The sequence below is a fragment of the Urocampus carinirostris genome, chromosome 15, assembly GCF_059441175.1.
Source record: "Urocampus carinirostris isolate Australia breed hairy pipefish chromosome 15, RoL_Ucar_1.0, whole genome shotgun sequence".
NCBI lineage: Eukaryota > Metazoa > Chordata > Actinopteri > Syngnathiformes > Syngnathidae > Urocampus > Urocampus carinirostris.
Genome location: NC_142363.1, coordinates 20,634,992 through 20,662,804, shown reverse-complemented (window position 1 = coordinate 20,662,804; position 27,813 = coordinate 20,634,992). Strand labels below are relative to the sequence as shown.

At 39.1% G+C, this 27,813-nt stretch overlaps 1 protein-coding gene across 1 annotated transcript in view; it reads left to right on the top strand.

The window, feature by feature from the left end:
- Window positions 1-3,776: 3,776 nt before the first annotated feature.
- mboat2a (membrane bound O-acyltransferase domain containing 2a) overlaps window positions 3,777-27,813 on the top strand; it is a 70,430-nt gene continuing 46,393 nt past the window's right edge. Inside the window, exon 1 of the mRNA XM_088354649.1 lies at window positions 3,777-4,020. Coding sequence (XP_088210775.1) covers window positions 3,937-4,020 — 84 coding nt within the window. The 5' untranslated portion in view covers window positions 3,777-3,936. The remainder of the gene's footprint in view (window positions 4,021-27,813) is intronic.

Below are 27,813 nucleotides of genomic sequence, written 5' to 3'. Positions count from 1 at the left end.
TCGCCACTCAATCGTTTTCCAACCTTTTGGTAAAGTTATAAATGTTACCACAAGATGGTGGTATCGGACAAGTCATTCAAACAATGCAGCGGCTTCTTTCACAATCTTACTACTCAGACCTTTTTTCAGTGCCTTTTTATCTGTTATTTTCCCATAAAAACACAGAAATGAACCAAATAAGTAAGTCATTGCAATTAAACATGCATGAAACAGTGAAATAAATAAATAAGTAAATAAATAAATAAATAAATAAAGAAAGAAAGAAAGAAAGAAAGAAAGAAAGAAAGAAAGAAAGAAAGAAAGAAAGAAAGAAAGAAAGAAAGAAAGAAAGAAAGAAAAAAAAAGTAAAAAGCTAGGGAATTATGAAAGATGATTAAAGAAAGAAAGAAAGAAAGAAAGAAAGAAAGAAAGAAAGAAAGAAAGAAAGAAAGAAAGAAAGAAAGAAAGAAAGAAAGAAAGAAAGAAAGAAAGAAAGAAAGAAAGAAAAAGAAAGTAAAAAGCTAGGGAATTATGAAAGATGATTAAAGAAAGAAAAAAGAAAGAAAGAGAGAAAGAAAGAAAAAGAAAGAAAGAATGAATAACAAAAAAACATTACATACAATACAATATTTACTGCAGCTACAGTTGCGACACATATAAAAAGCAAAAAGTGAGAATTTTAACCCACCCCATTTCTACATGGTGACTGTAAACAAAAAAGGAAAGTTGATTGTGAGGGCCGTCGCTTCCAGGTCAAGTGGAAATTGCAGTATTTTTAACCAAAATCCAAAACAGTTGCATCTGCCTAATTTGCCCAGAGACTTTGACTGTTTTTAATTAATAGAAAATATCATACCTGCGAGTCAAATGAAAATGCTACAAAGGCGAGCTACGAGGTCGTGACTCTGATCGTCAATCACTGCGACCATTTCACAGAGGGTGAATTTAGTGAAAACTGTTCAAAGAATGCCAGGCTGAATAGTCGACCCTCACGCATTTTCAGCTTAGCAAATCTTGTCTGCTTTCTGATAAGTTGAGACACTTTAGAGCTAAACCAAGAGTTATATTGATACTAATGTTATGCCTCAGGGCCAGCAGAAATTATTCTGAAGGTTTCTGAGTAGATGTTTTTATCCTGACAACAAGTAATGGCTGAAATGTGATCGATTTAAAAGCTTAAATATGCAAGGGAAGAACAAAAAAAGGAAGCGGCATTAGCTCAGGAGGTGGAGCGCTCGTCTTGGGATCAAGAGATCGCAGTTCGAATCCCGGCTCCTCCGTGTTACATGTCGAAGTGTCCTCGGGTAAGACACTGAACCCCTAATGCCCCCAATAAGCAGGTTAGCGCCTTACGTGGCTGCACGGCCGCTATTGGGAAATGTGAAGCACATTGTAAAGCGCATTGGGAAGTCTTGACTTGAAAAGCGCTATATAAATGCAGATCATTTCATTTCATTTCATTTCATTACAGACAATTTTGATTTTTTTAATGAGAAGTATTCACGAACAACATATAATTAACATCACAAGATTTAGCTATATTTTAGGCCAGCAGAGAAGGCCTTGCAGGCCCTGACGGCCCACCACTTGTTATTTTCCTCACAGAAAAAAACTATAATACATTAAATAAATTAGTGAATGCATGGATGCATACATGAACGAGTGAAAAAATGAACGAACAAATAAATATTACGACCAATGAAATCCGCACTTAAGGACAGCATTACACTGATGAGAAAATAAAGAATAATTTCAATACTGCTTTCCTGGTGATGACAAGATATCGCCACATTTGAAATATTACGTTCATTTGCGATTTTTATTAGATTTTATATTATATTCTTTAAGCAAAAACCTCCGCTTTTATCTAATAGTAGTTCGAATGTTTTACATCGTTGAAGGCAAAACTGTTCCAGATCTCGGAAGATCCCATCCCATTTTTTACGTCACTCCTTGGAAAGATCGCGAGAAATATGGGCGGTTCCTCTGCTATTTTTAGCAGATTCAATTCGTCTTAATATCTGTATATCAAGTCGATTTCCGTCTTTTACTCAAATCTGATTGGCTGATGAAATTTTACTTTCTCCAAACCACTGGAAGCTTTCCCTGCCCACTCGCTCCATCTTTTACTGTCGCCAAAGGTTTGTTGCTTTTAAGAGAAGTCACTCCCTTCTTCGCTGGTGGTCGTATTTGTTATCTAATATGTTGCTGTTATGTGATAAATTATGTCATGCAAGATGTTTGGGATTGTGTTCGTGTGCTTGTGTGTTATTATGCAGTTATTAGTTAGTACTATCACGAAAAATGCAACAGTTTCGAGGATATTATAGACAGTGATCCCTGTTTAAAACGATCGAGAGCTTGCAAACTGCACATGTCAACTTTTGTGTCTCACGTGATAAATTACACAACCAAAATCGGAAAAGAAAAATTGTTCATCATGAAGTGGAACAAATGTGTTAAAAAAGCGATTCTCAAGTTGTCGCGTTGCTCAGACAATATTCCCGGTGGAGGGTCTCTCTCTTGCTTAATTTTACTTTTCTTTGTCTGGATGTGCGCCCTGTAATGATGAGAATTCCGGCTCTTTTTTAGAGAACAGGCTTTTCCAGCTCGACTCTCAAACGGTTCTTCAGGTTATTAATATTATTTTTCATTATAGATTACAAACAGTAGGGAAACATTCTGCACCGAATTATAACATTTCGAAAATGGAATGGTGATACAATAATAGTCTTTATTGAACTGTTATCTAATTTAAACGTTCAAATTGTTTACACTAAGTAAATAATACAGAGACGATGCCACTCATACTGACCAGTCACAACACCTTCAAGAGAGAGAGACAGATAGAGAAAGGGAGAGAAAGAGGGAAAGGGGGCGAGAAAGATAGAATGATAGAAAGAGAGAGAGAGAGAGAGAGAGAGAGAGAGAGAGAGAAAGAGAGTGAGAGAGAAAGAGAGAGAGAAAGAAAGAGAGAAAGAGAAAGGGGAATGGATAAAACAGAAAGAGACAAAGACAGAGAGAGAGAAAGAAAGAGAGAATGAGTGATGAAGGGAAATAGATATAACAGAAAGAGAGAGAGAGAGAGAGAGAGAGAGAGAGAAATGGAGAAAACAGGAAAAAGAGAAAACAGAAAGAGAGTGAGAGAAAGAGAGGGATCACATAGAAAATTAGAGGACAGAGACATATTGATTAAGAGAGATAGAGTGAGATAGAGAGAGAGAAAGAGAGAGACACACAGAAAGAGAGAGACTATGAAAGAAGTATAGAGCCATAGAAAAAGATCAGAGAAAGAGAGAGATGATGAGAAAGAGAGTGACAGACAAAGTGAAATAGAAAAAGAGACAAAAAAAGAGCAAGAGAGAGAAAGAGACACAGAGAGATAGAAAGAGAGAAAAGGAAAACAAGAGAGAGATAGAGAGAGAAGGAGAAAGAGGGATGAAAACATAGGAGGTAGGAAATAGAAGAAAAGATCGAGAGGTAGAAGAGGCAAGGAAAACGAGAAAGACAGAGAAGGAAAGGGAGGGACTGAGAAAGACAGAAAAAGGAGACAGACACAGAGATAGAGACAAAAGAGAGGTAAAAGAAAGAAAGAAAGAAAGAAAGAAAGAGTGAATAAATGAATGAAAAAAGAAAGAAAGAAAGAAAGAAAGAAAGAAAGAAAGAGGAATGAAGAAAAAACACAGACAGGGAGAACGAGGGAGCAAATGAGAAAGAAACAAAGAGAGAGCGGCTCCTTATCAATGGGAGCCGGCTTATCGAACCCTCTCGTTCGCGAACAACCCACCCCTAGCGCCCTGGATGACAACTGGCAAGCAGACGCAGCAGCAGCAGTAGAACCGGCGGCGGCGGCGGCTGCAGCAATTTATCATCGCGGCAGCCGAGTGGATCTTAAACCAAACCGAAAGGGGGGACCACGTAAGCAAGGACAGAAAGGATTATTACAACACCCCAAGCATGGCTACCCACAGCACGGCATCGTGCACCGGATCTACATTGCTCAAGCCCATCAGCGACATTATCAACCTCCCTCTCGATCAGGTACGGAACGGTTCTGGTTCTGGGTGGGAAAAATGCAGCCGACGACTGCACATGACGCTAGCACACAAGGCTAGCAGAATGATGCACAACGCAAACCGGAGTCAAACCGTTGCAAGAAAACGGATTCGAACGTGCGAGGACTGCTGGTCAACATTTTCAGTTTCAACGTTCCATCATTGACGTTAGCTTGCTTGCAACTCCAGTCATGCCTTTTGTCTCTTTCACACGGAACACCCACCCACCCCCCTTTCACCCCTTTTCTGGCGTGTTTATACCCTAATCTGGATTAACCAGATACATTTGATCCACATGTTCATTTTAGGTTAACGTTTTCGATTGCATTTGACTTTAAAGTGACACGTGACCAAATCTGGGTGTCAGAAAAGAAACCCTGGGGTTAAACCGGTTCGATCCGAGGAATATTCCAAAATAAATCATTCTTCTCTCATGCTAGCAAATACGAGGCACTTGGAATGGCACAGTAAACATTGAAATGTTTGTTATATAAATAAGATCTCAGTGTTTATCATCCATTTTGGAGCACCATCTCCACAACTGTTCTCAAGTACCTGTTGTTTAGTTGTGAACAATGTTCCCTGTAATTTTCCTTACGGGTCTGAGCGTTCACACAAAGTCGGTGAGCAACGCTTGAAACAACAGTGAGCAACCATAATCCCAAGTGTGGCAATATAATTAATCATCAAACATGTCCAAAACTTGACATCAAGTTACATTACGCGTTTCCGGCAATGCAAAATTATTTTTCTCTTTTGAATGAATTGACAAATGTATTATTGCAAAGATTGTACGGCCTACAAACGTCGTTTGTTCTTACAATTCTTTCACAAGATATCCATTTATTTTTATTTTCTGATATATTTTGTCGCATAATATTAACATTTTTGGGGGTTTATTTAGTCGGTTGTAAGATACAGAACTGTACTTAATCACATTTTTTAGTGGAAGTACAATGTTGGCAACAAGATTCACTTGATATAATTGGAAATTATTTGAAAGCAACACAAATTTTCTCTTCTTTTTTCTGTGTTTCTTTTTTCTACTTTTTTTAAAATTCCTTTAAAAAAATCTCATTGTGTTTATTTTTTCCGAGCTGTTACTTTTTTCTTTTTGTTCTCTATTTACTTTTTTGCTTCATTTCTTTATTTTCTTTTTTCCTGTTTTTATCAATTTTTTTTCTTCTTTTTTTTCTCTTCCTTTTTCTCAGTTTTTCACTACTTTGTCATTTTGTCATTTTGGTATTTTTTTCTTTTTTGTTCTATTCCCCCATTCCTTTAAGTCATTTTTTGCATAATTTTACATAATATTTGGTCATGTTGGGATCAAAGAAGCAAAAACAACCGGAAGAGCAGTTTAGGACCCGAAAGAGCAGTTCCTTTTAGTGAGCCGAGCCGAAGAAGCTGGTTCTCGACAAACTCTACTAACTTTACTCAACTTCGTTCTACTTCGACTTGACTTCAAAATACCGCATTTAGGACACAACGTCAGGGGAACCGGTGTATTTTCACCTTCAAGCACTGTAACTTTGACTTAAGTCGCCTCTTAATTAGTAATTTTGAGCCCTCATTTTTGTGCGCTGGCTAGATTTTCTTGTGCGCTGAGAATGTGCGAGCAGTGCGCAATTGCGCATGCGCGCAGCTTAGAGGGAACACTGGTTTTGAATATTGAAGAGTTTCCCTTTTTTAAATTCCTGGGATTCGAACTATACAGAGTGTGACAACATTGCATTACACCAGGACTGTGTCAGAAAATCTGAACATTATGATACAGTTATTTATTTTCTGTCATGCAATTTAAAAAACACAAAAATAAATAGCATTGTGGATTCATTGCAAATACATTCAAATTTTGCAAAACATGTATTATATTTTTATTATGTCTTGAATGCTATTTCATGATATTCTAATATTTTGAGGTGGATATATGGGTTTTGGCTGTAATCACCAATATTTAAACAATATAAGATAAGCAATACTTCGGTTGATATGAAATAATCTTACGATGTGTAAATATTTTGCTTCTTTTAAGGCATTGCAGAAAATAAGTCAAGTGAAGTTGTGTTTATTTGAATAGCCCAATAATCGATCTATACATCTATATATCTATCTTTACCTACCTACCTTTGTCATATCCCTCAAGAGGGGTGACCAACAGCAAGACAAACACATATAAAAACAGAAATAAAAAAGGGAAAAGGTAGCAAAAATCACTCACAAAATATTTTGGACCATGCCCAACCCAAATGCCCAAACACCCAAACAAGTTAAGCACCCCGGCACCCAAGTTGGTCATGCTTTCGGCCCTCCAGATGAAACGGGACACAAGAAAGCGGCCATGTCACCCTGGTCAGGGTGACACAAAACACTCCTCTGTTAAACAGCAGAGCTTGACAGCTTTCACTGGTTTACCCCTACCGCATCATATGGGTGCCCTGCCCATCCCTTAAAACGCGTCTAAAATTCCCACTATCCTTTTACAACACCTCTCCACTCATTCCCATCACCAACAAGAGCTCTAGCTTCCACTATAGAAGACTCAAATGGCTGTACGTACTAAAAACTACAATGACTCCATCCCCTTATCTAAAACCTACATGAGGGCAAGGAAAAACTCAAAAACCTCAACATGAGGAAATTAAGAAACCACACAGATACAAATCCTGACCAACCTTCTTAAAGGCAAGTTCTGTTTAAAAGAAAACAAAATTCAGTATAGAAACACATATTTGACCGTGTGCGTTGTGAATTATAAGGGTAAAATATATAAAGAACTTTATCACAATATTCAAAATTTCCCACACATTCCTGTATATTTTAAGTTCTTTGAGTTTTCTTTCATATTCTGTTACTTACATACTCTGTCTTGTGATTCAAACCAAGTTTTATACATCTCGAGGACTAAGCCAAATTGCTCCCCGCGCCCCAAAAAACCCCAACAACTGGATTTTTCACAGTAAGTCTGGATAGTTACGATTTTAAACCCCAAACATCACACATTTACTTAGATAGTTTTCTTGGTACAAAATAAAAACTTCCTGTGCCAAATGTTCAGACAAGTAACTGATTTAAATCAGTTTTTATGCCATCTTTAAATCAGCGCTTGTGCAATAAATTGGCTCTGAACCGCACAGTGTGTATTTTTTAGCTCCTCTTTGAGGTACCCAATTTCGTTGTCACAATATGTGAACCCATTTTGTAACAATGACAATAAAGGTATATTCTATTCTATTTCATTCTAAAACACTTAATTTGTTTAAAAAAACTGTTTTGATTTAAGTAATAAGCAAAAATACAGGAATTATCATATAATCATGCAGTTTTTTAAAAAGGAAAGGTCAGGAAATCTATTTTACTTAAAAAGAACCTCACCTAACTTGCTGCTACGGGTACCCAGGAACCTGGTGAAAGGCTTGGTGAAAAAATTAGAAGAAAAACGGTGTGGTTTGGTTACTTTGAGTCTCCAAAGTTTGGATTATTCTTTTATAGTACTCGTTTTCAGTTGCACAACATAATACAGGGACCTCTAGTGGTCAAATATTACGCTATGTCCCTTTTAAAGCCAAAATTAATGAGTTTCTATATATTGTTCTATAATCAGAACCAGGTTTAGATAATTCAAATTCAACTCTTGAATTCCAGTCATTGATTGCACCATAAAGCACATTTTATATTGTTCATTTTTAAAATGACACATTAAAGAAATTGATTCAAAAAAGAAAAAATAACCCAAAATACATTGAAAAGACGTTAAATGGACGACAAAGTCTGTCCAAAAGACAGCATTATTTTGTTCCATCCATCCATCCATCCATTATCTGCACCGCTTATCCTCAGTAGGGTCGCGGGGTTGCTGGAGCCCATCCCAGCTATCCTCGGGCAGTGAGCAGGGGACACCCTGAACTGGTTTCCAGCCAGTTGCAGGGCACACAGGGACAGACAATTCACAAAGTCATTCACACCTAGGGACAATTTGGACCGGCCAATTAACCTGACATGCTTGATTTTGGAATGTGAGAGGAAACCGGAGTGCCTGGAGGAAACCCAAGCAAGCACGGGGAGAACATGCAAACTCCACACAGGTGGTTTGATCCCATGACCTCAGAACTGTGCCGCACACACGCTAACCACTGCGCTGCCGTGCTGCCCGCTTTAATTAGTTAATAGTTGAAAAAAAAGGGATTTTTCAAGATGTTGGATAATCCATAGAATGATTTAAACACATCAATGATTGTTTTTTGACTGTATTTCGGCCATGTCTGATGGGGTGAACTCAACTCTAATCTAGACTTCTGTTTTGAAGCCAAACCAGCCCCATAACCAGGGTTGGGTAGGGTTACTTTAACTTGATTACTTTCAATTACCTTTGGATTACTCCAATATAAAATATGCTAATAAAAGACAAAAGAAACTAAATATGAATAAAATGACTCAATTTTGTGAAGGCTTGGGGAGTAACGGAATACAAGGAACGGCAAAAATGATGTTGGCAAGCTATTTGGATTTATTTTCATTTGGTTTCTGTCGCATTTTATGTTAGTTTTGCCGGAGATCAAAGAGATCAAAGCCATGAGAGAAAGCTTACCACGTCTTGTGAGTCATCATTGTATTCATATTTAGTTTCTTTTGTCTTTTATTAGCATATTTGGTATTGGAGTAATCCAAAAGTAATTGAAAGTAATCCAGTTAAAGTAACCCTGCCCAGAACATAGCAGATCTAACCCGAATCCAACTTCCAAAAGACATCTGCTGCTGGTGGGTGTTCATGACGAAAGATGGCATTTGGCGAAATCAAAGCTTAATACAGGAATCGATACGAAATGGGACGACATCATTGGCATTCAATGGAAATGTCACGGCTGCCGGGCCAAGATAATTCGCTGAGTGCCTGCTTGATGATTTCATATTCTACTGACCGTTTGGCTTCTCTGACAGGACGGGATCAGTTTTGCCCGTCCGGTGATGGCGTCGATTCGATTGCGAAAGGCACTTTGATTTCAAACGTGTCCTATCTGGCGACCAGCGAGAGGTGTGATTTGCCTTCTGCCTGTTTCCGATCTGGGATAGCCTCCATCTAAAGCACGGGTGTCAAACAGGCGGCTCGCGAGCCAGATCAGGCCCGCTAAGGGATTGAATCCGGCTCGCGAGACTCAGAGAAGCGCAAGAGAAAAACAAGCTGCAGGTTGAAATATGTCAACTTGATGTTGCCAAAGCCCGGTGTCTCTCACAAAGATACTGTACTTGTATTTATTTCTCTCTCTCTTTCTTTTCCACACTTTTCTCCCACTCTGTCTTGGTCTCTTTCACTCTCTCTGTCTCTCTTTTTCTCTTCATTTGTTGCTCTTTGTCTCTTTCTCTCTCTGTGTCTTTTAACCTCTTTTGCTTAAACTTCCTTTTTTTCTTTTCTCTTTCTCTCTTCATACCCTTTGTGCTTTCTTTTCTCTTCTCTCTCCTTCTGTCTCTCTATTTCTCTTTGGATTTCTTTCTTCCTCTCCCTTTGTTTTCCCCCTCTCTCACGACTTTTTATCTTTTGTTTCTCACGTTCTCTCCCTCTCTCTCTTTTTCTTTCTTTTTCCCGCCCTCTCTCCTTTTCCCTCCCTCTTTCTCTTATTTCTTTATCTCTTTTTCTTTCTCTTTAATCTACTAGTCCGGCCCCCGACAGAATGTTTGTTCTATCGTGTGGCCCCCGAGTTAAAATGAGTTTGACACCCCTGATCTAAAGTAACTCTTCATTTTTCACGGAGGTTTTGGACTAAAATGGACCCGCGGTAGTCAAAATCTGCAAAGTAGAATCCTTTATTTATTTATGAAATACTTTTTTATACGTTGAAACCAAAGAACAACCTACAATTAACAGTTCAAGCATTGATTTAATAAAAACAGTACCGTACTTTATATATATATATATATATATATATATATATATATATATATATATATATATATATATATTTTACAAATAACTTCGCTACTGTCTTATTATAATTTCAAGAATACTCTTATTTCTAAACAGTATTGCACTAAGGCAGGTAGTGGCTCAAAAATGCTTGGAAATTGAAAAAGAGGGAAGAAAGTATAGCTTTTTAAATCTGGCGATTGTAGGAGGACACACACAAAACAAATATTCTTAAAGTTTTAGAGGTTTGAATCCTTTTTTGAAATTTTATCAAAAAAGGCTTGTATAAAGCTTCATTTTTCTTTTTTTTTTGAGGCTCTGGGCATGGTTTATTTATTTATTTTTTTAGTCTGTTATGGCTCTTTTGACATTTTTGGTAGAAATTATTTCTGTTCACTGCTTTTTATCTTGACATTTTGTCATCATCATATGGAGGTCATAGAAAACTGGTTTTAACTTCCCTTAGCGCAGTCATGCCATCTACGCCCCGTTGGATTATACATTTTTGAATATGCCAAAAAAGTAGTGAGTCCCTGGATAATTTGTTTTAAAAGTTATGTTTTTATTTATAAACGTGAACCAAATGCTCCCTCCCGCGGCTATGAGGCAGTGTTGAGTTTGTACAGTGTGGTGAGTTGGTTCAGGTTTAAAGCTGCATTCACTCCACTGTTAAAATAAACACATTCAATGCTAACATAAAAATATTTTTTACCCATTGTGTGTGAATAAATGTGATGTAATTAGAAAAGATCCCTTGTCATCCATGATTATAAAATGTAGGGTGGGTTACTAATGGAGACTGAATGGAAAAACATAGTACTGAAAAACAAAAACATTTGGAGTTGACATTCTTTCACTGAGAACAGTATGTCTGGATCTGGCCCTCGAGCCAAACTTGGTTTGACATCCCTGCTTTACTCTGTTGAGTAGTCCATATTTTTTGGCGGTTGAAAGCATCTTCCTCTGCCTTTCGGTGCTTTTGTCAATCCAGAGCGTCTTGTTGACATGGTGGCTTTGAGAAACTTGAAATTGAAAAGGATTTGTGCGCACTATAGGAATCGTGAATGTAGGTTCATCAACCGGTTTTGCGAACGCGTACAAATTAGACCGCAACATTATTGGCACACAGGCAGACACAGGCAGAAAAAGCCAATTAGACTAGAACACAATGGTAAAACTGCAAAAAGTAAACCGTGATACGATGGATTACTGTAGTTGTGACGCATAAGAGTGTAGACATTTCGGCAAATACTGTTTGTAATATTTTGCCAACTCGGCTTTTGTGATGGAAATATTTACATACCAAGAAATGACACTCTTGTTATCTAAAATATGACTACGCTTGACAACCTTGTTCTGTAAAAAATCAAACCGAGTTTGTCGATTTCAGTTGTTTGTTGTGGGATGCCGGAAATCTGGTCGGAAGACTTTTCTTTGGCATCACGGGACAACTTAATATTCCTTTTTTTCGAACCTCCTCTGATAAGTTTCAAGAAAGAGTAGTCATGGAGGCGATGTCAATGATCTGTTTCTCAATGACCATATTAGTCATCGCCGCATGATTGTAACGTTTGCTGCTAGCAAGTCACATGCTAATTTACATTGATTCCTTGCCTAAGCTAAAGACACTGTGGTATTTATTGCGATAGACTTACCGCTAAAGTTTATTGCCCGATTAAATTGAAAACAAATACAATAAAACTGTGCTGCAAAACCAAGTTTTGTGTGCTGCAAGAAGTTGTTACATTTAATCTAATTGATGACGACAAATTAACAATTGTTCACAAAAAGATCACCTTTCTCAAGTTTATCTGCCGTCTTCCATTAATCATTAGGATCACTTTAATAGTCTTCCACTTTCAGTAGTTTGCAGAGGACAGCTATTTTTGTAATAATCTGATAATGAGGTATCGCCGGTAAATAATTTGGATCATTAATGTTGTTCGTTGGGGGAAAAGGTAGATTGATAGATAGATAGATAGATAGATACTTTATTCATCCCCGAAGGGAAATTCACATTTCCAGCAGCATCCCTGAGCTGAGAACAGTACAATAATAAAGCCAAAAGAATGCAATATACAAATACCCAGTGTGACGTGCAAATGCCCACTGTAGCGTGTTATATAGAGTAACTAAATAGTGCTACACAGAATACATATTGCAGTAAGATTCGGTAATATCCAATGTAGGTGGTGTGGTTTAATGTGGGCCTTTACTCTGCCGGGTGGAGTTAAAGAGCCTCATGGCATGAGGAAGAAAAGATCTCTTCAGTCTGTCCGTAGTACAAGACAGTGACAGCAGTCTGTCGCTGAAACTGCTCTTCTGTCTGGAGATAATGCTGTGTAGTGGATGCGATGGATTGTCCATGATTGACCTCAGCTTTTTCAGTGCTCGTCTCTCAGCTACTGTTGTTAGGCTGTCCAGCTCTTTGCCCTCAACAGAGCTCGCTCTCCTAGCCAGTTTATTGAGACGAGAGGCATCCTTCTTCTTGACGCTGCCTCCCCAACACGCTGCCGCATAGAAGAGGGCGCTTGCCACTACTGTCTCGTAGAATATTTTCAGGAGCTTTTTGCAGATGTTGAAGGAGGCCAGCCTTCTGAGGAAGTAAAGTCGGCTTTGCCCTTTCCTACATAGAGCTTCTGTGTTGGCAGACCAGTCCAGTTTGTTGTCCAGCTGCACACCCAGGTATTTGTAGGTCTGGACAAATTCTACACATTCTCCCTTGATGGTTACAGGAACCGGGTGAGTTCTGGTTCTCCTGAAGTCCACCACCATCTCTCTGGTCTTGGTGGTGTTTAGGTGCAGGTGGTTTGCGTCGCTCCATCGGACAAAGTCCTGAATCAATTTCCTGTACTCCTCCTCCTGCCCGTCTCTGATACATCCCACGATCGCAGTGTCGTCGGCAAACTTTTGCACATGGCAGGCCTCAGAGTTGTACTTAAAGTCCGATGTATATAGAGTGAATAGGAACGGAGAGAGAACGGTCCCCTGCGGAGATCCTGTGCTGCTAACCACAGTGTCCGATGTACAGCCCCCCTGTTTATAAATGTAGTTTTAAAAACAAGAAATTTAAAACATGAATTGAAATAATATTGCTCATTTAAGATACCATTTCAATATGTTACCAGAATACAAGAGAAAAAAATGTATAATAAAACTAAAACAAACGAGGTAACAACGAGTAGATTACCTCATTATTAATCACCAAAATGATTTCTTCGAACAACCACTTAGACAAAGTTTCGACAAGTATTTACTTGGATAATATGAAATTATATTATCAACTTAAGCTACATTTTTGCCTATTTAGACAACCCCCCCAAAACTTTCTTATTTTAAAGATCTTATATGGGTGTTGTGCTTTGATATTTTTTCTTAAAAAATAGAAAAAAATTACCGTAGTTTAAAGTCCAAATACGGATGGTTAGGCTAACAATTAGCATCTATTTTGTGTTTTATGGTTCACACAATCTCCATTGTCATTAGTATTCAGCAATGTACAATCTACCCATTAAACTAGTTGAAAATACATAAAAAAGACACTTGGGCTCTGTTTATTTGGCTGAGAAGTGAAAATTTATAAACAAACATTTTTTTTTTCAAGACGTTTAAAAAGCAACTTTTTGGGGCCTAGATTTAGACTACATCTAAAATATCTAAACCATGTTGGATGGGCTAAGCACAACCTAATTTTAGGCATGTATTTTTGGAGTGAATTAAGTCCATAACAGACCAAACCATAAATAGCCCAACATCCAACAACCCAAAAGATGTCTGGTGTTGGGTGGGAACAGTCTGAAAACAGTATTTGCGAATACAAAGTCAAATTTCCAAACAGTTTTGACTGCGCCACAAGCAAGTCTCTGGAGCCGCACCCACCTCAAAATCAGTGCTAGTTGCCAGTGACATGAAGTCAAGGACAATAAACAAAATACAAATATATTAAATAGTTAGATTTGTTATTATAATATGACATTTTGTTTTTTGAGTGCATGACAGAAAATAAATAACTTTAATTAAAGAAATTGAATTGATGATCGTTATCGACATATAGTAAGTGATTATTTATGAGTACTGTATTTTCAATCCCAGTGATTCATAAACAAAGTGAAACCTTTTAATATTGCTGAAGGTTTTATTACAAAGCAATCAGTGATGTGTAGCCAGGGGAGGCAGGTGAGGCTGTGTCTCACCTGTCATCATGTAAATATGAAGTGTTGTAAACTTTCTGTGCCTCACCAGACACTAACTTCATGCACGTCACTGCTATATGGCATATGTGACTATGCCAGTATGCCACCACCTAGCCTCCGTTTATGTTAGGTACTGTTCCCAGGTCATTGATTTCACATACCTGTCAACCTCCGAGGCTCCATGCACTTACTAACTGTCGTATTTTCCCTTACAAAATACAGAATAATCTTACACCATATTTTTTTTTCTGTGTTTATTTATGTAGTTTAACATGTTATATTGTACATGTGTTTCGTTATATCATATATATTGTTAATTAACATTTTGTTGTGAGATACTGACATGAAAAAAGTTACAAAATTAAGTAGTTTGTGTCATGTCCTGCACGGTTGTCATGGCGCCCAGCTGGCCACGCCCCTTGACACCGGCTGACCTGCATTTCCTGATTACTCCTATGGGTACTTAAACGTGCCTTTTGGAACTGCCCTTTGCCAGATCGTTGTTTACCCTTGTTGAAAACTTGTTGATACCTGTTTATTCTTGTTTTGTTTGTTGGACTTTGTTGCACTCCGGTTTAACATTCTGAGAGATTCCTGCAAGTTCTGTTTGATTCTGAGAAAGGCCTGGATTGTAATTTTGCCTGCATTTGAGCCTACTTTGTTTTGTTTTTGGTCCGTTTGTGTGTTGGACAACTTTTCTTTCTCAATCAAAGTGACAGATCGTCTACGCAAATGAGTTTCTACTTCCTGCTTCCCGACCCGTTTCAAGACAGTCCCGTTCCGCTTCGTGACAGTTTGGACGTTCACTGTAGAAGGAAAAAATACATACAGACATAATTAAGTAGAATAATACATTTTCTTATTCAAATTATGAATTCATTTTCTGGATTAAATTATTGTTGGTAATATACCGGTACTGATTAAAGGGATAACCACAAACCTGTCTTTTTTCATTTTCTCCTTTTATACTTCCTTTTTTTCTTAACTTCTTTATACGACATAATAATTCGTAATGTAATGCATCAAAGCAAGTGAGCCTTTAGAGAGCCATCTCTCTTTAATGAGTTGAGCCCAAAAAGCCGGTTCTCTAAAAAGAGACGGACTTCCTTTCACTACATCAAACCGCTCGCTTCGTTTGCAACGAAAAAAACGATACAGAGATAGAGGCTACCGCGGCAAACTCGTTTGACTTGGTTGATTTGCCGTTTCGTAATAGTCGGTGTATACCGGATGGTACCCATAATTGACAAATTTGCGTTTTCCGTACAGATTGTCTTGTAGGTCGTACACGTCTTAAAATGCATAATAAATTTACTTTGTACAGCAAAAACGTCATTGATTTAATTTCGGTGTAGGTTAAGCTCGATCCCACGGGAGACACAGTCTTGTGAGCTATAATGGGAGTGCGAAACACGTCCATCTTTTTATAGGCGGACGTTGCCATCCCTCTTCCTTTAAATAAAGCCCCGAGGCGAAGGCTCATGAATGATACGCCCAGCGCGAGAGAATTTCATTTCGAGCCGGCTCGTAATAAGCTCGGACGTCGACCCGTCTTCATCCACCCGTCATAAACCTTGACTAACTCGATGGCAGATATTGACCCAGTGCTGTTGATTCCAGGAGCATCCTTGACATTTTACCGATTACACATCCGCTCTCTCCCACGTGGCTTATGGACTCTTATGTCAGGGTTTGTACAGGTGCTTGAAATCCTGTAACATGTTTGTATATCTATCTATCTCTGTCTATCTGTCTGTCTGTTCTAATATCATTGATTGAAAAGTGCTACAATTTTGGCTGAAGTGCTTGTTATCCATCCGTTATCTGCACCGCTTATCCTCAGTAGGGTCGCGGGGTTGCTGGAGCCCATTTCAGCTATCCTTGGGCAGTGGGCAGACTCCCTGAACTGGTTGCCAGCCAGTAAAGCGCTTTGGGAGGTCTTCATTGACTTGAAAAGCACTATATAAATGCAGACCATTTACACTTACATTTAGGTCTTAATAGAGATTTGTGTGTGTTAGGATCATAGGTGGCCAAAACCCACCTGATTAAAATTCGATTACCTGATCAAAGTGCGATTCCAGCTACCACATCCTCCCAATGCGGGGTTTGCATGTTCTCCCCATGCCTGAAAGGGTTTCCTCGGGGCACTCTGGCATGTCAGGTTAATTGGCCTGTCCAAATTGTCTTTAGGTCTGAATAAGCGAGTGAGTTCCCTGTCCCCGTGTGCCCTGCGATTGGCTGGCAACCAGTTCAGGTAGTCCCCTACCCACTACCCGAAGATGACTGGGATGGACTCCAGAACCCCCCGCGACCCTACTGAGGATAAGCCGTACTGGCTCTGAAACAATAGAAATCCCCATTTTTACCAGATTCATCATTCTATACCTTTGATTTGGCAAGGACGATAGTATTACTTTTCAATATTGTCGTGTCACAGTATTGCCGTAATGGTTATATGATATGCCTGTTCAGTACTCAAGTTTCACCTTCAGAGTTCTCTGGAAAATTTCTGGATCATAGTCTGTAATCTTGTAGGGATACATCTCGGGTCAGGCACGGGTCAACTGCCTTCTATCCATCTTTTATATTGTTAATCCCGTCCAAGGTTGAAAAGAACCATTTGACCTTGGGTAAGACTAGAGCACTAGATTCATCACCTGTCAATTGTCAGATTAGGTTCTTCTGGCTTGAACATTTTCACCCGTCAAATCTCAGTTTTCGTTCCTCTTGTCACATTATGTGATAGCCTGGAGGCCTGGTGCAAGTAGTGATCACACAGGAAGAAAGACATCCATCCATTTTCTGTGCCTCTTATCCTCACAAGGATCATAGGGTGCTGGAGCCCATCGCAGGCATCTTTGGACAGTGGGCCAGTCAGGAAGACATCCATCCATCCATTATTTGCACCGCTTATCCTCAGTAGGGTCGCGGGGGTGCTGGAGCCCATCCCAGCTGTCTTCGGGCAGTGGGCAGGGGACACCCTGAACTGGTTGCCAGCCAGTCACAGGGCACACAGAGACAGACAATTCACAAAGTCATTCACACCTAGGGACAATTTGGACCGGCCAATTAACCTGACATGCATGATTTTGGAATGTGGGAGGAAACCGGAGTGCCCAGAGGAAACCCACACAAGCACGGGGAGAACATGCAAACTCTACACAGGAGGTTTCATTTCACGACCTCAGAACTGTGCCGCACACGCACTAACCACTGCGCAGCCGTGCTGCCCGTCAGGAAGACAATGTTCGAGTATTTTCTATTCGGTTCTATTATATATTTGTTTCTATGAGATGCTGTTTGAGAAATAAATCATACTTTCTCTCACATACAACACTACCCTCACAAACTCACAACTATTCTCTCTTACAGACACAGTCATAACCATGAAGAAACACTACTATACTCTCTTATATGTACTACTACACTCTCATACACACTAATATACTCTCACACATACTACTTTACTCTCATACACACTACTTTACTCTCTCACGCATAATACTATTTCTTTATACACACTACTATACTCTCACACATGTGATGATACTCTCACACACACACCACACTACTCTTTCACACATACAACTTTATTCTTATACACACACTACTATATTCTCTCACACGTACCACTATACTCTCATACACACACATTACCTTACTCTCTCAGTCACATTATTATACTTTATGAAACTTACTACTAGGCTCGGAGCAATTCCAGTTTGACGTCAATCTGTACAACATTTACACACATTAGTGTGCATCGGCATGGTTACAGAAAGTACCCAAAGTAAAACTTCGAGTGGTGATGTGAGCATTACACTAGGTGTGAAAACCCCCTATCACACGGTTCAGAAGAAAGAATTGTAGTGTGTATGAGAGAGAGTTTAATAGTAAGAGAGTATGGTGGTGTGTGTGAAAGGGTATAGTAGTATACATGCATGGGATGACTGTGTCTGTAAGAGTATAGTTGTGCATGTGTGAGAGTCTAATGTTACATGTAAGAGGAAGTATGATTTATTTCTCACACGGCCTCTCATAGTTTTTCCGCTCCGGTGAAAATACTTTAATTGCCATCGTTCATGTCTTTACAATCGTTATTATAATACTAACGCCGAATGGACACCGATCTCAAATGAGGGGTATCCATTTCATATGTTGTAGCAGAAGTTTGAACTAATATGCTACTTTAAAGTGGTTTTAGCTTCTCAGTGATCTACATTTATAGGTACAAAATGATTTTCGAGTAAGTCAAGGCAGACGTCTGACTGCCATGCCACGCCTCTCAGCAAAATTCCATTTTGTGGTTAAGCATTGAATGGGTTTGTTGACAACAGTGCAGTGTGAAAAGGGCTCTGAAGTGAATGGTTGTTTGTCTACAGCACGGGTGGGCAAACTACAGCCCGTGGGCCACACAACCCGTCAGGATTTTTCATCCAGCCCGGCAAACCAAAATGGTAAAAAATATAATGTCGATGAAGTACTTCTAAGACATTTTTTTGCTTCCATTGTTTCTACATAAATACTACAAAATTACCACAAAACTAAACCTAAAAGTGCTTAACAACAAGGACCTATTATACTTTTTGCTGTCATTCTGCAAATAAAACAAATGCTTAATACAGAAGTACTACTACAGTAATCATACAAACATACTACAGATATACTACTACAGTAATAATACAAAAACACTACAGAAATAATACTATGGAAGTACTTCACAAATACCACTACAGATGAATTACAACAGAATACAAAAAAGACTACTACAGAAATGTTGCGACAGAAACACAACTCAGTCATACTAAAAAAACAGTACAGATATACTACAAAAATCCTACAAAATGATTACTATGGAAATACTACATACATGCAACTGCAGAATTACTACAACTATACTAGCAAAATAAAACTAAAGGAATATTGCAAAAATACTACAAAAATCAGACTGCAGAAATACTACAATGATAATACTGCAGAAAAACTACAAAACTATTACTACTACAAATATACCACAAAAATACCACCACAGAAGTACCACAAAAATACATTTACAGTCATCCCCCAAAATACTATAGATATACTACAAAAATCATTTTATGGAAATACTACAAGAATGTAATTGCAGAACTACTACAGATATACTACAAAATAAAAAATACAGTAATACTAAGAAATTAATTTGTCATGATTACCGATGCAATTCAGCTGTGCCCGCTCATTTGGCGCCAACCGCCGCGGGTTCTGATTGGCTCCATGTCCCCACTTAAACTCAGTCCTGTCAATCCCCGGTGGTCAGTCCGTCTGCGATCCTCTGTGTATACAAGGCAAGCCTATTTCGACCCTGACTCCCGCCTGTCCCGTTTTTGCTCCCGTTTGTCTCCGGCTCCCACTTGTTTTGATCCCGACCACGTCTGCTCTCCCGTCCCGGCTTACGACCCATTTTTGATCCTGACTACGTGTACTCTCCCGTCCTGGCTTACGACTCGTTTCCGACACAATCACGTTTTTACTGTTCCTGTCCCAGCTACCGACCTGTTTTTCCGTCCCTGACACAGCCATCGCTCGCTATGGAAGATTTATTTATTCGGATTTATTTGGATTACAATCAGAGTGCGAGAGCGACTTGATTCCCGCGTCCAGCGAGCATCGGATCGCGGGCGCTGCCCTTCCTCTTTCTTTCAATAAAATTGTGAGAAAACGTTACGCGATTGTGTCTTCCCTGTGTGCTGGTCGTGACGTAATTATCAAATTTAGCGCTTAAAACCGGGACCTAATCTACTTGTTTTGCTTTAAGTGTAAGTGTCACTAATTTTATGATACTGTACTAATCCTTATACATCAAGAAATATAACATTTTTATTTCTTCTTAATCTAAAAAAAAAGGATTAGTCTTTTTTCAAACCAATGTGGCCCTTGACTCAAAATAGTTGCCCAACCCTCGCCTACAATAAATATGTACCACACCTCTCATCCAAATTCATTTCGGACAAGCTCCGACTCGTCGGTACAATGAATGGATGGATTTCTTTGTGTTTTGTTGCTCCGGACTGAGTTTGATTGAAGTGAAATCCCATCTTTACCACCGGTTACTTAACTTCAGGTTTTGATCCACTCGGGGAAAGCCGGGCTTTGAGTCTGCTCTTGTCTCTGAAGTGCTTGACTTGGGAGGTCTTGATTTTATTTTCGCACTCTAGAGTGCAGTCAAAGTTTCTCCCAGCTCTCCTCTGAATTAAATTGTCTTCCCCGTGGGGAGTCATATACTGGCAATTGATTTTTTTTTGTTCCCTTGCTTAGCTTTTGTTAATGGAGTTCAGTTGGCCGGATATAACAACAGTTATGAGAATAACTATAATAATAATGACAATATTAATGATAAGAACAACGATCACATGAAACATAGATTTGTGCTCCACCCTGGGATATTATCAAGTCTTACACGGTAACAAACCCTTGGCAGCATTTCCTCGGAGGATGGTGGTGTTGAGTGATTGGGTTTAGTGGCTCCCAGTGACACCGTAACCATTAATAATGATGGTTAGGGAAAACTTGTCAAGTAGGAGCAGAGGTGGGTAGAGTATCCGAAAAAATGTACTCAAGTAAAATTACTGTTACTTTTGAATAGTATGAGCCAAGTGGAAGTGAAAAGTAGTCATCCAAATAATTACTGGAGCAAAAGTACTTGGTGATAAAACTAAGTACTGAGTAACTGTAGCAACTTCTTATTTATCATTTTTCTTTAAACTACTATTCAATCAGATCATCCATCCAAGGTAAATTCAAGTACTTTAATGATTAATACAATTATAATATAGTGGAGGCAGCACGGCGGCTGAGTGGTTAGCCCGTCCGCGGCACAGTTCTTAGGTCGTGAGATCGAACCTTCCTGTGTGGAGTTTGCATGTTCTCCCGTGCTTGCGTGGATTTTCTCCGGGCACTCCAGTTTCCTCCCACATTTCAAAAACATGAATGTCAGGTGAATTGATCTGAATGAGCAAGTGAGTTGTCTGTCCCTGTGTGCCCTGTGATTGGCTGGCAACCAGTTCAGGGTGTCCCCTGCCCACTGCCCGAAGACAGCCGTGATGGGCTCCAGCACCTCCTGCCACCCTACTGAGGATAGGCGGTGCAGATAATGGATGGATGGATAATAATATTTTAAATATACACATATGTCGATAATCAAAATAACCTTCAGCTATATCAGATAATAGATAGATGGATGCATAATATAGTGTAACGTCTACTTACGAATTTAATTCGTCTGGGAGTAACTTTGTAACCTGAAACATTTGTAAGTAGGGACGTCTTTTGAATATAAATACGCTAATCCGTTTTAAGCCCCGCAAAAGTATTTTGTTTTTTTTAATAAATCATAAAAGAGCTTAAAAAAATGAAACAAATGCATATTGAAATTAGATGACCCTACCATGTACATAAAACGAGAGGCACATAACGTATAAAAGAACAAAGGGAAATATATAACTATTAATTTACCTTCTATATGGCCTCTGTTAACTGGTCCTCTGTAGTGTCTTTTTGCCCTGTGTTTCTTGAAAAACGAATCCATTGACGTCTGCTTTTGCCGGCTTTTGACAATCCGTCTGATATGTGCGACCTGTCAACACTTTTCTGGTGATTCCTGTCCACAAATTCTGAGACTTCATGGAATTTGGTCAAAATTTATTTAATTTAGACTGATGAGATGTCTGTATCCTCCACCTTCACGTCTCTGAATTCCTCTTACACGGCGGTGTGTGTTTATACCGTTCTATTATCTCTTGTTTTGTTTCGATGGCCAGGAAAAGTTGCTTCCTCTTCTTTTCTCCTTGTTCTCTTTTCTGCATGTCTTCCGTAGGGTCCATTGTGAATTATAGCTCTTTGTGGCAATACCATATAGTAGACTGTTTACAAAACGGGGAAGGGGCACGAAGAGCATGCCGGGAAAGGGACTCAAAGAACATGCCGGGGTTCACACATGCGCATCGGGTTGTCAGGTGTTTACAGAGCGGGAAGGTGACACGAAGCGCATGCTGTGATTTAGGCATACGCACTGGATCGCCAGGTAAAACTCTTGGAGCGGCGAATGGCAGCACGTACTCTACGTATTTTTGACCTTGTATCCTGAAGCGCCTTTGGTATGTGATGCTGCCTCATTATTGGCATGTGGGCTGCATGAATCATTTCTCACCAGAGAGAAAAAAGCAAGTGGAGGAGTCTGACAAATGCGTGTATTTACATTAAGGGGATTTAAGTTACTTATTAACTGCTTCATTGTAGCCTAATGTAGCGGCGTGAGAGTACCGTTTCTTTTTTACAAATATACTCAAGTAAAATTACAAAGTATGAATAATTCCCAGAAGTACAAAATGTCCCAAAACTCAGTCAAGTGAACAGAACAAATGAAACCCGTTACTATGAGTAGGAGCTATTTCTGTTGGAAGGTTTTCGAATATTGAAATGTGTCACTGAGTACTGAGTTTTCCTGTCATATTATTTTCATTCTGTTAAATCCATTTTGGAGATGAATGCACCTTATGATAATTTGCATTTGAATGTACTTATTTACCTCTTGTTTTATTCACTTGTCACCATAGCACATCCATTTATTTAGTCGTTATAAAGTACACATTATTCTAAGTGGTGTTCCAATCTACTGTAGGGAGGAAGGCCTTGAATCTTGTCAAACCATAAGCAGTCTGGATAAAGGACTGGTGTGAAGCAGGATCTTTCCACTAACTTCTGTGTTCTGCTTTGGTATAGAAATAATTTTCAACTATTTTGAAAGAGCACTTGTAAAACCTTAACATCCTTGTTCCGTGCTCTCTCGCCAGAATACTATGTTACCATTATCATTTTTTTTTACCTGTGATTTAATTCCGCGGCACGCCGGCTGGGTGGTTAGCGCACAGCCCCGCGGTGCAGAGGTTCAGGTTTCAAGTTTAGCTACCGCAACCTCCCAGTGTGGAGTTTGCATGTTCTCGCCGTGCTTGCGTGGGTTTCTTCCAGGCACTCCGGTTTCTTCCCACATTCCAAAAACATGCATGTTGGGTTAATTGGCCGGTACAAATTGTCACTAGGTGTGAATGAGCGAGCGAATTGTATGTCCCTGTGTGCCCTGCGACTGGCTGGTAACCAGTTCAGGTTGTCCCCTGCCCACTGCCCGAAGATAGCTGAGATGCGCTTCAGCACCCCCGCGACCCTACTGATGATTAGCTGTCCAGATAAAACTCCCAAACTGATCACTCCAGCTCTTGTTTTTACCCGTATCGTCTCACTGCCCAGATGTTGATTCAGTCAAACAGAGGAAGTAAATGGTGACCAGGACTTGATTTAAACACATAACATCCTTCAAAGGCTAGTTAAAACATTACCCCAAATAACATTTTGAATCACTTGGAAGCTAGAGCTCTTGTTGGTGATAGGAATGAGTGGAGAGGTTTTGTGAAAGGTTAGTGGGATGTTTGGACGCGTTCTAAGGGATGGGCAGGGCACCTGTATGATACGACCGGGGTAAACCAGTGAAAGCTGTCGGGCCCTACTGTTGAACAGAAGAGTGTGTTGTGTCACCCTGACCAGAGTGACATGGCCGCTTTCTTGTGTCCCATTTCATCTGGAAGGAAGAAAGCATGACCAACTTGGGTGCCGAGGTGCTTAAACTTGTTTGTATATTTGGGTTGGCCCTGGTCAAATCTTTTGTGTTTTTTGCTACTTTTTCTTTTTTCTTCTGTTTGTTTTTGTGTATGTGTTTGTCTTGCTGTTGGTCACCCTCTCGAGGGATATGACCAGGGTAGACGGATAGATATATTTTTCCATTTTAGAGAAAAAAATCACTTAATTGCTTTCACTGTTTATTTTTTTTTCTGTTTGATTTCAGATTCGGATCTAACCTGCATATTCATTAATACTATCTGGCTTTATTTTGAAAGCAATACTTAATTTCATTCTGCCATCCATCCTTACCTGATGACCCAGTCACATATTGATCATAAGGTTAGCGCAAATATTTCACAAGCTGACCAGTAAATGATGGCAGTTGTGATTGCAGATGAAATTTACAGCACATCGTACAAGGAACTAGCTCCTAAGGTTAGTTGTGTTACAGCTTGAATTTGTCAACGTACGTGCAACCTGGAAATAAGGAATAATGTTACTTCCTACTTGGGTTTGTTTAACATTTGTGTTGCGAGACTTTTAAAACTAGAACTGGAGTTGAAAACTACCGCTGACTCTTTTTTTTAAACTACTAAATATTCTGGGAACAAATGAGGCAAAGAACAACGCTGTTTGATTCACAAATGCTGAGTCTAAAAGGCTGACAATCACTTTTATACTAGGAGGGTGGGCTATGACAATAACAAAAGTGGAAGTAGTGGATAAGAATCCCGACTTCATATTAACCCTTTGTCTCGGGATCGTCTGGTAAGTACTGATTAAACTGAAGGCCTTCTAACTAAAAACTAATTTTGAAACAATGTGGAGATTGAACAACAACTGAATGAATGGATATACGGTATCAGGAAGTCAAATGATTATATTAAGAAGTATATAATGAAAGAATAATCATGAAGTGCATTCATACGAAGGAGGCTCAGATGAGTGACATAATAAAAAGGTATGCATTAAATAAATTATTCAATTATGACTATACATGCAATGGCATGAACATGTCTATTTGCTTATCTTTTATGTATTGAATACTTGATCAGATAATCCAAGTGACACATGTTTTGCAAATCTTTATACAGAAATATCCTAAATATTTCATACAAAAGCGTGTTGACTAGATCTACAGTACTTATCAGTGCTTTTAAAGCATTCACTCGGCCATAGGGTCAATTGAGTCCAAGATGTTGCATTAAATACAAATGGAGGCTTATGCATATTCATCAGAGTGACTTTTCACTGTCATTCACACCTCTGTTGAAGAGTGTGTCAGGCCAATTGACCTTCACTATAGCTGATGGACTCTTCCTTGACTGTTTCCTTTTTTAAATTCCGCTCCAGTTAGTAGTCCGTCCGACTTTTGAGTAGCCTTGGCTGCTACCAGTGCTGTCATTTGAAAATTTGGCCACTTAGCTCTGAATTGATTTCCTCTAAAAGAGAATCCTCTAATGGAAATATTATTTGTGGCAACAACTAAATGAATTTGGAAATAGATTTACCCAAGGCAGCATCTGAATGTCTTTTATAATTGAGTGTGTGACTCAGCCTTTTAATTTTTGATCTAGGCTTGGGACGAAACAATTTCCCCCAAGACAAGATGAGTTCAGTTTGTTTTGAACTGTTTTTTAAATTTGTGCAGTGTTTTGTCTGAAACAATGGTTGTCTTAAAGAGCTATACTACTTGACTTGAGTTGAGTGGTTGTGGCCTCTAGCATTAGTGACTAGAGTCCCAGCAATGCTAATGCTAGCGGCCGCTTCAATAGCCAATTAGCATGAGATGTTCTTGAGTTGCAGTTAAATACTGGCAACTCAATTTCTGTTTGAATCAAGTTTTTTAGGCCGAACTACGATTTCAAAATGAGAGCGTACGGAAACGTTGATTCCCATATACCATTTGTAATTTGCTATTTCAATCTCCGGTGTTATGATTTTTGAAAAGGAATTACCTTTCCTCCTGTGTGTGTTCGTTTAACATCTTGGTTGTGAGACGTGTAAAACTAGCGCTGGAGATTAGCAGGTCTGTTGAGGTTTTATTACAGACACAAATGAGGTACAGAACCAAACTGATTGATTCACAAGTATGCAGTCAAAATGCCTAACAAGCACTTTTATACTTAGAGGGCAGGCGATGACAAAAACAAAACCTTCGTGAAACAATCCTGACGTCACTCCTTTCCCTAGTATTCAGTATAACAACATCCTTGAAGCGTCCTAAAAAACTGAAAAATATAATGTCATGCTTCTTCTGCTTTGCAGGAACTGAGATAACTCCTATTCAAAATATTGCAAAAAGGCGTAATATCCCATCATATCTTTGCTTTACAGTTGTGGTTTAAAAGCTGTATTTCCAAAAAACAGCCTATGCAATTACATTTTGATACAGTCACAAGCAATGAAAGTTAAAACTGATGAACGACCAATCTAATATTTATTTTGTTTATCTGTATAGCCCTTAATCACAAAGAGTCTTAAAGGGCTGCACAGACCAGATTATTGCAAACCACAGACTATTATGACACACTCCCCTGATCTACAACTTACATGAGGGCACATAATACACAGATATTGTCAATATAAAATATAGGTTATTCATATGCTATAGAATAGTAGTGTGGCTTAAGCCTAGATTTAAACCATTCCACTGTGGTTGCAGATCAAATCTCAGGGGGAAGAGCATTCCACAGCACCGGGGCCCGAATAGAGATTGCTCTTGAACCTGCGGATCTCTTTTTGGCTCTTGGGATCACTAGTAGACCAGCATTTTCAGAGCAAAGGCTCTGGATCAGAACATAGGGGGAAATTAAATCTAAAAGATATGAAGGGAGCAAGTCCATGCATTATTTTGTATACTAATAATAAACATCTGTGCTTCTTCACACCTCACCTACAGTGCCTTGCAAAAGTATTGGCCCTCCCAAGACCATCTTGACATATTTCCACATTTCAGGCTTCAAACTTGTAGATTAAAAGAAGTCATTTTCGCCCCCTAAGAATAGACAACATATAATACAAAGTTGTGAAAAGAAACTAAATGTATTACTGTTTTGTCGATAGTTCATTAAAATTTTGATCGCCCCATTTACCCTACCTCTGAGGAATAGCACACTCTTCAATTTTAGGGAGGATTTGGAAACATTTTGGTTCCCGTGAGCTTTCCTTTCTAGGGCTTATTGGGGTATACTGTGATTGGCCCATCAAAATTATAATAACACAGCTGTTGAAGGTACTGTAACCTAAGAATGCATTTGTAAAGGAACACGCCGCCCAACCAGTAATTTCCCAACCGCGAAACGCCCACATTTCGTTTTCTAAATGGGTTAATATGCACCCTTTTACTTCTCCCTTTGATCAATTTCACCGAGAGCCCTACTTGTGCTTCTCTGCTCTTGTCACAACCACATGTCGAGGTGCAATGCAAAAATCGCACCCATGAAGCTCAAGGATGGATTTAATTACTTGTACGCCAGATTAACTAGGATAACTTGCTAACGGAGTTGTGTCAGTCGATTGAATATTTTGTCTCATACACCCTTCCCCCTTGAGACAAAACTTGAGATGCCAGTGAGAGTCAGGTCTCAGTACTGTGACCAATTTACTCACACAGATCAGGTTGCACAAACACGAGTTGTTTTAGGGTTTTGAATAAATAATGAGAAAATCTGAAATCACCCTCACACATTGCATCACACCAGGTATTGATTTTCTAATGATAACAATAAACTAACCCAAACAACATTCATTCAGAAGAAGTTTAATTTGAAAACCCCCTCATGTACAAAAGGCAGGGTTCGTATGTGTGGTTGAAATTCTTGAAAATGCTTGAATTCTAATGTTGTCTTTTCAAGGTTTGAAAAGTGCTTGAGTTTTTGGTGAAGTGCTTGTAAATGGTTGCCATGTTTCTCTGCAGTCTTGCTCGATAGACCTCACATTAATTGAAGAATAAAACAAGTCTGCTTAAAAATGATGCCCTCGCCCTTTGATTGACTCATAGTTTAAACTTTAGAATTGACTTTCCGACAGTTTG